The sequence below is a fragment of the Coenobita brevimanus genome, chromosome 73 (assembly GCF_032717465.1).
Source record: "Coenobita brevimanus isolate Jiangsu-jjx chromosome 73, ASM3271746v2, whole genome shotgun sequence".
Taxonomy (NCBI): domain Eukaryota; kingdom Metazoa; phylum Arthropoda; class Malacostraca; order Decapoda; family Coenobitidae; genus Coenobita; species Coenobita brevimanus.
Window position 1 is genome coordinate 30,055,475 of NC_137026.1, and position 13,425 is coordinate 30,068,899.

Consider the following 13,425-nt stretch of genomic DNA (forward strand, 5'->3'; position numbering starts at 1 on the left):
GCATATTTTCCTCCGCTTTTCCATCACTGTACCCAGGTTTTTTAACTCTTACCAATTCCAGTCTCTCTCCATTTACTGTACTGTAGCATCGCACTGGGAGTCACTTTCTTTCTCATTAACCATCACTTTACTCTTTTCTATGTTTACTCTCAAGGCGCAGTGCTCACAAACATCAAGAAAACTCTGCACTAGTCTACCAAACTCTTGTCTGGTATTTGCAAGTACTGTAGCACTGCATCATCAGCATACAACAAATTTGAGATATTCCATCCATCACCATTCATTACCAACGCCATCCCTCTTTCCATTACTCATGTTTTTACTTCTCTCATCACCTCATCCATATATGTATTGAACAACCATGGGGACATCACAGAACCTTGCTGCATGCCCACACCAATCATGAACCATTCACTTACATGCCCATTTACCCTTACACATGCTTCATTACCATCATAAAAACTCCTGAAGACACCTAGCAGCTTACCATCTACTCCGTACATGCCCAAAACCTTCCACAATCCTTCTCTGTCTGCTTTGTTGTATTCTTTTTCCAGCTCCATAAATGCCAGAAACATGGTATTGTCCTTCTCACAAGCCTTCTCCACTATCTGTCTTACTGCAAATATTTGATCCACACATCCTCTGCTACTTCCAAAACCACCCTGTTCATCACTCACTAGGACTTCTGATATCTCTCTTGTATTGTCTATAATAAGTCCTCCAAATACCTTCCCTACCACACTCAGTAAACTTGTCATGATAATTCTTGCACGCACTTCGCTCACCTTTACTTTTGTACAGGGGTACAATCAGCCTTTTTCCACTGGCACAGTTTCACTCATCCATACCTTCTTACATATCTCCAACAAGCACTTCATTCCGCCCTCTCCAACACTTAATCATCTCTGCATACACATCAACCCCAGCTGCTTTCCCATTTTTCAGCCGCTTCAGTGTTCTTCACCTGTACGAGTGTCACGTTTCCTGGCACTGCATTCCCCAAAACCAAACTTATTTAGAGCAGCTCAGCTCTTGCTGTTCCGATTCATCAGGCTTTCAAAATATTCTTTCCATCTGGTCCTTACTTCATCTGCATGGTTTAATAATCTACCACTTACATCCTTGACACTTTCACATTTCTTTCCCCTGTTTCTTTTACATTTCGACACCTCCTTCCAGAATAACTTTAGTTGTATATTTATTTTGTATACTGTAATTATTATTATTATTATTATTATTATTATTTTTTTTTTTTTTAGCTTGAATCGAGAGGACTATGCACTATTGAAGAGGCTGCAGAAGTACATGAAACGGGATGGACTTATACCCAGAGATTGGCCGCGTGCATCCAGGCTGGCAGTTATGCAGAAAGATGAAGATGAAGATGATGTTGAGGAAAGTGATGAGGATGAGGATGGTGATGAGGAGGAGGAGGTTGAGGTTGTGGATGATCATGATGATGATGGGAGAGATAGAGAAGGGGATCCTGAGAGCCTCTGTGTACAGGAGATGAGTGAGGTGAGTACCGTACTGGATTGTTAAAAACTCGAGAGGAACCTCATTAATTGTCTTTCTTAGTACACTCAGTCCTTTATGTACAGTTAGGGAAATTAGTATCTTCCCATTGTTTGATGAGTACATAGTGGAAGGGTTGAACCATCACAGACATCCATTGGTAGAGATAGGATTCTCATTCTGCTTCACCAGTTGTACATTTCTTTCTGATGGAGCTTGTGAGGTACAGCAAACTCACTTTTTAATGAACCTGCATATACTGGATTCAGCTACAGTATAACAGACCCCTTAACCCTACTGGACAACTTTTGTTTTGCACTGACCACTGTCCAGTACTGTAGAGGGAGCACATTCAGTGACTTACCCGACAAATTTGTTAAATACTGAACCCAGGCCCAGTATTTCCTCTTCTCTTCATTGTTATCAATTGAAATGAGGACCAGCAGTAATCCTGTATTGCTTATTGATCTATTAAATTTGAAGGAACAAAGGCCAAACTCATACAATACAGTACTGATTTATTGATGTCTTATATGCTCTACATGGGGTACCTATCAAACTTTTTCAGTCCAAGTACAGTGAACTCTCAATTATCTGGCGTAAATCAGCCAACCCCCACGCCGGATATTGCATAGTACCCTCAATCAGGTATCCATTTGCTGTCGAGCCTAATAATGTGTTACTATCTGTCTCAACCCTCTACCCTAAAAACATCCCTACAATATTACCCTTGAGTAAAAGATTAAAATTAAGCATAAAATACAATACAGTAATGATACAGTACATATAATACAGTAAGAGTACTTAATATAATCATAATTATAAACGGTACTCACCTAGTGTTGGCATCCATGGAGGATAGATATACACATATTTGTCCTCAGAATATAGTAGTCAGAGCACTAGGACACAGAGCACTGACGGGCCACAAGGTTAATCACAGCACTACAGCAAAGAGCGAGGCATGGAAGGCCATAGAACTAGGGTTTAGGCCTCACTTGGATCACGAGAAGAGTACACAGATATGTCCTCACTGTACAACATCCACGGGAGAGACTGAGAGAGCAACAGTTGGCTCAGTGCACTGAGTGGGCCGTTTTCGCAACGCATTGTGACTGGCTGGCACATTGCGAGGTCTGCCTGCGCTCCAGTTGGGTCCTGTGTCTGAACCAGAGGGCCTATTGCTTCCCACTTCTGAGCCAGATAATGCATAATTTCACCGGATATTTCTTTAATAGAACTGAGCAAAAAGTGCCAGACATTGTGTTGGGCTGGATATTGCGACCAGACATGGGTAATAGTAATATGTAATAGTAATAGACTATTACAGGGTTTTCAGAGTAATAGTAATAGTAATAGATCACAAGTTCCTGGCTGTAATAGTAATTGTAATAGTAACAGAAGGCAGAGTAATAGACTAATAGATAATTGTATATTACTTTCCCATTACAGACACTTCTTTAATACAGTTTATCATAATCAATAAAAACAGCATTCTCACCTTGGTTACCTGTTGGCTGCTCTCCAAGCTGCAGGTACACCACGGGAGACCGTGCAGAATGGAGAGTGGTCAGCAGGCCATCACGTGATCTAGACACACTTGTGCATTCAGTGGAACAGCCTCCCAACGATAATGAAAATAAAAACCATTTTCAATTATTGTCAGCAGGCCATCACGTGATCTAGACACACTTGTGCATTCAGTGGAACAGCCTCCCAACGATAATGAAAATAAAAACCATTTTCAGTTTAATTAATTCCGTTGTCATAAATAATATATTAATAGTAATACAGTAATCCATCCACTATCCAACGTAATAGAGCCATAGGCATGTCCGGAAAGCGGTCCCGTCCGGATAGTGGGCACCAGCCCCCTGGACTTATACTTATGGACCCTAACTCAGAAAAACACCTATACAACTCCCTCTGGACATGCATAGCACCTAGTTAAGACCCAAATCACACCAATAAGGGACATAAAAGACTGAAATAAATGCAAAAGGAGCATAAAATGAGGTTTTTGAGGTAGGTTCATACAATATTAAACATTCTGGGTACTTACAAGTCCCTGGCTCCTAGACTGGTAGTTATGGACCCTAACCTAGCCTAACTCAGAAAAACACCTCCCTACTGCACATGCATAGCACCTAAGACACTACATATTCACACCAATAAGGGACATAAAAGAGTGAAATGAGGTGTTTGAGGTAAGTATAGTATGGAAAATACAGTACAGTACAGTATGAAACTTTCTGCCTACTTACAGCAAGTCCATGGCCATCTCGATGAATAACCACCTCCTCTCAGACTCTGACACTAAGAAGGATTTCCTGAAGCACTTGCAGTACACTGTTCATGAAGTCTGCACTCAGAAGTCCATTCTCTTCACACTGCGCACTCTTGTCTTACTTATGCTCCATTGTAACTTAATAAGTGTTGCACTCAGCACTTTAAGTCTTTCCACTCATAAAACCAATTTCAAAACAAATCACAAGTTTATTTATGTTAAATTTAGTCCAACAATTTTGTCTTTTCACTCAAATTTCTACTTTCTTTACAATCCTGTATGGACTGTTTTTCTTTCACTGCACAACACTAAATTCCCGTGTGGTCTAGTGGAGAAGTTCTTGGCATCTAATCACTGTCAGAGTCTGAGAGTAGCACAGGGAGGTAACCTAGGGATGCGTCGCCGGGTCATGGTGATGGCGTACCCACTGCAGACGACTCTGAAGACATACGCAAACTCACGTTGAGCGGTGACTCCACCGTGGCTGATGTGCTGGGCTGTGGCTCGGAGCATGAGGGCCTGTCTTGGGGAGGCAACGGAGTGGAGCCAGGGCTGGGCACAGCGGGGGTTACGGGGCTGAAAAAGCTGTCAATCGTTGAAGGAATGACGATTCTGACAATTTATGACGCGCTGCCTGAAAGCATGCACTTCCTCCACAAGTCCCAAGGGCCCCATTTCCCTGTAGCAGTCCGGGTGTTCCAGGTAGTCCAGAACGAACTCTAGGTGTTCCCGGAGTGTGCTCAGCTTGGGGATGGCTGGAGTTGTGTCATGCCGAGAGGAGTCCGCATCATCGTCGCCGTCCTCGTTGGAATCTTCAAGCTGGGTACTGACACCTGCAACTGAAGATGCGATCTCGATATCAGACAGGGTCTGATACCCAGGATCGCCCTTGTCGTCATCCAACCACTCATGCACTTCGTCCACATCAACATCGTCGCCGTGCGCACGTAGACGTGCATGGAAGTCATCCACGTCGAAACCTAGGAAATCGTACTCCGCATCCGTTCCAAGAAGCAAACGAGACCAACCATTTTCTAGAGTCTTGACAGGGATTTCTTTCCATGCACTGGCCCAGTTGTAAATGGCAGACTTGATGTTGTAGCGGCGAAGTTTTTCCAAAGTCCTCTGGCCTCGCGTGTCCTGTCCCTCCCTGTGCTCATCCTTGTCCTCGAGAACAACCATCACCTCGTCCAGGAACTTCCGTCGGTATAGGCGCTTCGTTGCCACGATCATTCCTTGGTCCATTGGTTGGATGAGAGCAGTAGTATTAGGTGGCAGAAACATGCACCTAATGCGGCCATTCTCAGCCACCAAGTCCTTGTCGCACGGGTGGGCAGGTGCATTGTTGAGGAGGAGGGCCTTTACCTGGTCGTGTGGGATTCCCAGTTTCTCCATCTGGTAATGTATGACCTCCATGATGAAATGGCGGTGGAACCAGTCTTTGAAGATCTGGTCTGTGAACCATGCCTTCAAGGAATAGTACCAGACGACAGGAAGGACATCCATCACCCCACGAAGACACCGAGGCTGCTTTGCACAGCCAACAATAATGGGCTTAAGCCGGTGCATGCCATTAGCATTGGCACAACACAAAGCAGATAGCCGTTGCTTGGAGAGCTTGCGGCCAGGTACATGCTTCTCCGTCTCCTCAGCTAGAGTGTTCGTAGGCAAAGAGCGATAGAATAAACCAGCTTCGTCAACGTTGTAGACTTGACCGAGAGTGAGGCCCTCCCTGTCGATCAAGCCCTTCACCTTGTGCCGAAACTCCTCTACTCCATCCTTGTTAGCGTCCAACGCTTTGCCATGAGACTTACGGTTGGTAAGGCCATGCCGTTACTTAAATGCCAACCCTCGGATGCGTTGAAGTCTAGGGCATCGTGAAGCCTTGCGAACTTCCTAGCAGCAGCCTTCAGCTCCATACCACGTACCATCACACCAGCAGCACGTTGCTGTCGATACCAAATCAATGTGGAGCGGTTGACTTCAGCAAACTTGGGAGTAAACATCATCTTCCTCTCCACGTTGCGTTTGCTTTTCAACGAGAAGTCAGCCATGTACTGCATGAGTTTGTCTTGGGATCTCTTAATATCAAAGTAAATCGGGCCAGGTTGAACTCGCGGAGGATGCGTGAAGAAGACCATCCCGCATCTACTTTCTCCAATATCTCCCGCTTCTTCTCCAGAGTCAATACCACTCTCTTCCTCTTCTCAGGCAGCGGGGCCATCATCACACACACGGAGAGGCACGAGAGCAGCAGGAGTGCCTGCAGCAGGTAAGGCACCACCACAAAAGCGAGCACGTGGGCAGCCATGACGACGAGCGTTCACTCATGACGAGACAGGCGGAAAGTGTGGAGGATGCAGGGGCGCTCTAGCGGATGTCAGGAATGACGTGCCACAACAAAGCTGTCCTGCGCCATGCGCGCCAAGTTCAAATTACGGGCGGGATTTCCCCCCCTCCCGGACCATTTTGGGAATATTGGATCCCGGGACGATTATGTCCAGTAAGTGGGGATGTCCGGAAAATGGGCATCTGGAAAGTACTGTAGAGGGATTACTGTACTAATTGATGACCAAGTAATAGTAACAGTAATAGTAATAGATGACCACTAAAGTAATTATAATAGTAATATAATAGAGGGCAATTGAAATTATTAGTAATAGTAATAGAAACCCAGTAATAGACCCCGTGTCTGATTGTGACAATGGATAATTGAGAGTTTGCTGTATATCAACCGTAGGTCCGGTATAGCAGGTCCCTGTCAGACATCTTCTATAACAAATTATCTGATATACGATTTGCCAGTTTGCTTTATTAATCTGTTTTAATGAGATCTCACTGTATTTGTTTCTTTGACAACAGTACACAGTAAGGACCCGACATATGATCATCCAGCATACAGTTGATTGCCATAATGATCAATGAAAATTTATACCCAGTTTCTAGTTAATGATCAGGAAAATTACTTATACAGTTTCTGCGATGGTGGCATATGATGATCCCATGTGGTGGTCTCCCACCCGTGCAGCCAACAGTCATACAGTTGACATAAGATGACTTCCCCATGTTCACAAGAGCAGAACCCCCCTCTGAGGCCTCTGCACACATTTTCTTCTTCCTGCCAACCCCATTGAAGTTCGCTGATGTGATTATATCCCTTACGTTCTTCATGTTACATACTGTAACCATTTTGCGCAAGTATTACCATCAAAAGACCATCTATCTATCTCTATCTATTGCCGGACGCCTTAATCCCTTATATAGGGTGGCCACAAACAAATTGCCTCCATGTCACCATCCCCCGCCATTTCACTGCCCTGCTCCCACTGCACACCCCCCTCTCTCATATACCTCTCCACTCCATCCCTCCATCTCATCCTTGGCCTTCCCTTCCCTCTCTCCCCCTCCACCTCACTCACATACACTCTCCTCATCAGTCTCTCACTCTCCATCCTCTCCACATGACCAAACCACCTCAGTGTGTTTCTCCTAATGCGTCCTATCACATCCACACCACAACGCTCCTTCACATCCTCATTTGTCATTCTCTTTCTCCATGTTACTCCACAGGCTTCTCAAAAAACTCATTTCCACTGCTGTCACTCTTGGCTTGTGTCCCTCCAACAACGTCCAAGCTTCACGTCCATACGTTAGAGTTGGTATCACAATACTGTCGTGTAATAACTTTTTCACTTCCATGCTCACTTCCCTGTTTCTTATCACTTCTTTCAAGGAACCAGCAACCTTTCTTCCTTGTTGTACCCTTTCAAGCAATTCACCCTCCAAACTTCCATCCTTACTCATCACACTCCCCAAGTACTTAAACATACTCACATTTTCCATTTCCTCATCATCCAACCTCACTGTACATTCACTGACTTCACCCCTCTCGAAGACCATCACTTTACTCTTCCCTGGATTCACCTTTAGATTCCGTTTCGTACACACACTCCCAAACTCATCCACCAAGCCTTGCAGCTCCCCTTTGTCTTCACATAACAGCACAGTATCATCTGCAAACAACAGTACAGGGAGTTTCCAAACACTGCCCTCTCTCACCAGGGCCACTCCAACATCCACTGCCCTACCTTGTATCACTTTTATAACCCTATCCATATACAGATTGAACAACCATGGAGACATGACACATCCCAGTTTCAACCCAACCTTCAAATAGAAAAACTCACTCAGTTCACTATCCACATGCACTGCAGCCTTAGCACCCTCATACATACTCTTCATGGCCTTCAGCAACATCCCATCTACTGCATATATTCTTAATACTTTCCACAATTCTTGTCTATCCACCCTGTCATATGCTTTCTCCTAAACCATGAAGGCCGCATGCCACTTCTTTCCATTCTCTAGACACTTTTCCACTAAAGATCTAAGAATAAATATCTGATCTACACAACCTCTTCCCTTCCTCAGGCCTCCCTGTTCTTCTCCAACTAATTCCTCAGTTATTTCCCTGACTTTACCAATAAGTATTCGACCGTACACTTTTCCTATTACACTAAGAAGACAAATGTCCCTATGATTAACACACACTTGTTTTTCCCTTTTCCCTTTGTACAAGGGAATAATAATACCTGACTTCCAATCCTCCAGGACTTTACCTTCCTCCCAGGCCAATCTGCACATCTTCCACATCCGTTCTACTACTATCTCTCCCCCATGCTTCAGCATTTCACCACACACTCCATCATTTCCTGGGGCTTTCCCCATTTTAACTTTCTTAATTGCTTCCACAACTTCCATCCTACTGATTTCTTCCTGTCTTCTCACCTCCGTCCTTCTCCCAGCCATTTCCCAGCCACTTATACTCGCATTACTTTCATTCTCTATGTTCAACATTTCATTATAGTGTTCTCTCCATCTGCTCACTTTTTCTCCCTTCTCAACTAGTAATCTACCATTTTTATCTTTCACTCCCCTACTAACTTCATTGCCACCCTGTCTGACCATCACTGTCAAAAAATAACTGTGCAAGTGCATAACAAATAGTGCTGTGTGCAATATTAAGCGCATAGAGACTTTTTGTGTGTGAAATACTGAAACTTGTCACTTGAAAAATGGGAGGTGAGGGTGCTAACCCCTGTGGAAAGCTTGCTGCTGCTGAGGGCATTGAGGGGAAGCCTAAAAGGGTAAGGCATAACCTTTCCGTTGATGGGAAAGTGAACATCGTTAAGTGCCATAAGAATGAGCATTGGGCAAACAACATCACAAAAGTCCTTAAGCTGCCCAAGTCCGTATCACTACCCATATATATATATATGTACAGCACCCTACCCGTATCCCTGACCGACTTGGAGAAAGCTCCAGCATACTTGACCTCTTCCTCACAACTAATCCTTTTGCTTACTTTGTTAATCTTTTCTCTCCGTTGGGCTCCTCCGATCACAACCTTATTACCTTAACCTGTCCTATCATTCCGGTACGGCCTGTGGACCCTCCAGGGAAATGTCGTCTGTGGCATTTTGGAGCCGCGGACTGGGAGACCCTCAGGCAGTACTTCTTTGATTTTCCCTGGAATGATTATTGCTTCCATGGCCGGGAGCCATCTGAGTGTACCTTGCGCATTATGGTGGTTATTCTCTCGGGCATGGAAGCATACATTCCTTTCTCATATCCTTTGACTAACGCAAGAAAGCCTTGGTTTAATCACGCTTGTTCTAATGCTGTCCGCAGCAAGAAGAGGGCCTACAAAAGGTACCGGAGCCAACCCATCCCTGAATCACATCATCTTTACGTTTCTGCCTGGAATCGTGCTAAGTCTGTTCTTCGCTCTACTAAAAATAATTTCATCCATACTAAATGCTCTCAACTCTCCAACTCAAATTCTTCCCGCTCCTTCTGGCACCTTGCCAAAAATCTTTCTAACAACTTTACCTCATCATCCTTCCCTCCTCTTTTCTACTCTGATGGTTCTGTAGCTATTTCTTCTACTGATAAAGCAGATCTCTTTGCACAGACTTTCTCCTCCAATTCCACCTTAGACGATTCCGGTGCTGTTCCTCCATCACTTCCCCCCTCTGACTTCCTCATGGCTGACATTAAAATTTCTTCAGTTGATGTACAGTAATCACTCTAATATCCGGACGCCCAATATCCGAACATCCCCACTATCCGGACATAAGAATGTTTCATACTGTACTTTTTTCCATACTATACTTACCTCATTTCACTCTTTAATGTCCTTTATTGGTGTGAATAGGGTGTTAGGAGCTATGCATGTGCAGTAGGAAGGTGTTTTTCTGAGTTAGGCTAGGTTAGGGTCCATAAGTACCAGTCCAGGAGCCAGTCACCAGAATGTTTATTATTGTATGAACCTACTTCTAAACCCTCATTTTATGTTTCTTTTGCATTTATTTCAGTCATTTATGTGCCTTATTGGTGTGATTTGGGTCTTAAATAGGTGCTATGCATGTCCAGAGGGAGTTGTATAGGTGTTTCTCTGAGTTAGGGTCCATAAGTACAAGTCCATAAGCTGGGACCCAATATCCGGACAGAACCAATATCCGGACCTACCTATGGCTCTATTACATCGGATATTGGAGTGATTACTGTATTTTCTGCCATCACTGGCCTCAGTACTAACAAGGCATATGGGCCTGATGGGGTCCCTCCTGTTGTTCTCAAGAACTGTGCTTCTGTGCTTACACCCTGCCTAGGCAAACTCTTTCGCCTTTGTCTGTCAACTTGTACCTTTCCTTCTTGCTGGAAGTTTGCTCTCATTCAGCCAGTCCCTAAGAAGGGTGACCACTCCCAACCCTCCAACTATCGTCCAATTGCTTTAACGTCCTGTATTTCAAAAGTTTTCGAGTCAATTCTCAATAGAAACATTTTAAGGCATCTTTCCTATCACAACCTTCTTTCCGACTGTCGGTATGGGTTCCGTCAGGGACGCTCCACTGGCGATCTTCTCACCTACCTTTCAGACTCCTGGTCATCCTCCTTTCGGGACTTTGACGAAAGCTTTGCCATTGCACTTGACATCTCAAAGGCTTTCGATCGAGTCTGGCATGAATCTTTAATTTCCAAACTGCCCTCCTATGGCTTCTATCCTTCTATCTGTGCCTTCATCGCTAGCTTCCTTTCTGGTCATTCTATAGCCGCTGTTGTAGACGGCCATCGTTCTTCTCCTAGATCTATCAACAGTGGTGTTCCTCAGGGCTCTGTCCTATCACCAACTCTCTTCCTTTTATTCATCAATGATCTAAGCTGTACATCTAACCCTATCCACTTATACGCTGATGACTCCACCATTCACCTTTCCATTCGGTTCCCGCAACGCCCATTTCAACAGTTACTTCAACAAACAAGGGATGAGGCTATGGCACACCTAATGTCTGACTTGGCTCGTATCTCTGACTGGGGTAAAAATAATATGGTTGTTTTTAATGCATCCAAGACTCAGTTCTTACACCTATCAACCCGACAAAATCTTCCACAGGTATACCCACTAATGTTTAATAATATTCAGTTTAATCCTGCATCATCCTTGAACATGCTTGGGGTTTCATTTACTCGGGACTTATTTTGGAAAGATCATATTACATCTCTTGTAAAATCTGCTTCCAAGAGATTGGGTGTGCTAAGCCGACTCTGCTCTTTCTTTACCCCTGCACAATTGTCGACTCTATTCAGGGGCTTTATCCGCCCCTGTGTCGAGTACAACTCTCATGTGTGGGGAGGCTCCCCACATACAGCTCTTCTCAATAGGGTGGAGTCAAAGGCTTTTGATCTCATTAACTCTCCTCCTCTTACTGACATCCTTCAACCTCTGTCACTTCGCCGCACTGTTGCATCTTTATCTCTTTTCTATCGTTACTTTAATGGTCACTGCTCCTCTGAACTGTCTGCTTGCATTCCTCCACCTCTACGACGGGCGCGTAGCACCCGTCTGGCAGCAAACTCTCATCCCTTTTCTGTCCAGCTCTCTAATGCAAGAGTTAACCGTTACTCCCAGTCTTTCATTTATGCAACAGGTCAGCTCTGGAACTGTCTCCCTCTGTCTGTATTTCCTGCTGCCTATGATCTCCAGTCTTTCAAACGCAGTGTGTCCAGGCATCTCAAAATGATCGGATCTTGAATTTGGCTCTCTATTGTATTTTGTTTTTCTCTTGGAGGGAACTGTTACTACAGGCTCATGGCCTTTGGTTCCTTCTTCCTCGCCTAAAATATATATATATATATATATATATATATATATCTATCTATCTATTGCCAGACACCTCAATCCCGTTTGGAGTGGCCACAAACAAATCGCCTCCACATCGCCCTGTCCCCCACCATTTCACTGCCCTGCTCCCAACTCACACCCCCCTCTCTCATACACCTCTCCACCCCATCCCTCCATCTCATCCTCGGCCTCCCCCTCCCTCTCCCCCCCTCCACCTCACTCACACTCTCTTTGTCAGTTTTTCACCCTCCATCCTCTCCACATGGCCAAACCACCTCAGTGTATTCCTCCTAATGCATCCTATCACATCCACATCCACACCACAACGCTCTTTTATATCCTCATTTGTCAGCCTGTCTCTCCATGTGACTCCACAGGCTCCTCTTAAATAACTCATTTCCACTGCTCTCACTCTTGACTTATGCCCTTCCAACAATGTCCAAGCTTCACTTCCATACGTCAGAGTTGGTATCACAATACTGTCATGTAGTAACTATTTCACTTCCATGCTCAATTCCCTGTTTCTTATCACTGCTTTCAAGGAGCCAGCAACCTTTCTTCCCTGTTGTACCCTTTCAAGCACTTCACCCTCCAAACCTCCATCCTTACTCATCACACTACCCAAGTACTTAAATGTACTCACATTTTTCAATTCCTCACCATCCAACCTCGCTGTATATTCACTGACTTCACCCCTCTCAAAGACCATCACTTTACTCTTCCCTACATTCACCTTTAGATTCCGTTTCTTACACACTCTCCCAAACTCATCCACCAAGCCTTGCAGCTCCCCTTCGTCTTCACTCAACAACACAGTATCATCTGCAAACAACAGTACAGGGAGTTTCCAAACACTACCCTCTCTCATCAAGACCACTCCAACATCCATTACCCTACCTTGTACCTATTTTATTACCCCATCCATGTACTGATTGACCAACCATGGAGATGACACATCCCTGTTTCAACCCAACCTTCAAAGAGAAATATTCACTCAGTTCACCATCCACACTCACTGCAGCCTTAGCACCATCATACATACCCTTCACAGCATTCAACAACTTCCCATCTACTCCATATATTCATAATACTTTCCACAATCCTTGTCTATCCATCCTGTCATATGCTTTCTCCAAATCCATAAATGCCATATACAACTTCTTTACCTTCTCTAGAAACTTTTCCACTAAAGATTTATCTATCTATCTATCTATAGCCCGACGCCCTAATCCCACAAAGGGTGGCTGCAGACAAAATGCCTCCAAGTCGCTCTGTCAGCCACCATTTGACTACCCTCCCCCAACTCACCCCCCTCTCCCTCATATACCTCTCAACTCCATCCCTCCACCTCATCCTTGGTCTATCCCTCCCTCCACCTCACCTACATACACCCTCTTAGTCAGTCATTCATTCTCCATTCTCTCCACATGTCCAA

At 44.6% G+C, this 13,425-nt stretch overlaps 1 protein-coding gene across 6 annotated transcripts in view; it reads left to right on the forward strand.

Annotated features, from left to right (window-relative positions):
* The window catches only part of LOC145407549 (uncharacterized), a 305,436-nt gene that overhangs the window by 233,650 nt on the left and 58,361 nt on the right, over nucleotides 1–13,425 (forward strand). For all 6 annotated transcript variants that reach the window (XM_080278476.1, XM_080278475.1, XM_080278473.1 and 3 more), the window contains one exon: nucleotides 1,263–1,521. In XM_080278476.1, the coding sequence (XP_080134602.1) occupies nucleotides 1,263–1,521 (259 nt within the window). The remainder of the gene's footprint in view (nucleotides 1–1,262; nucleotides 1,522–13,425) is intronic.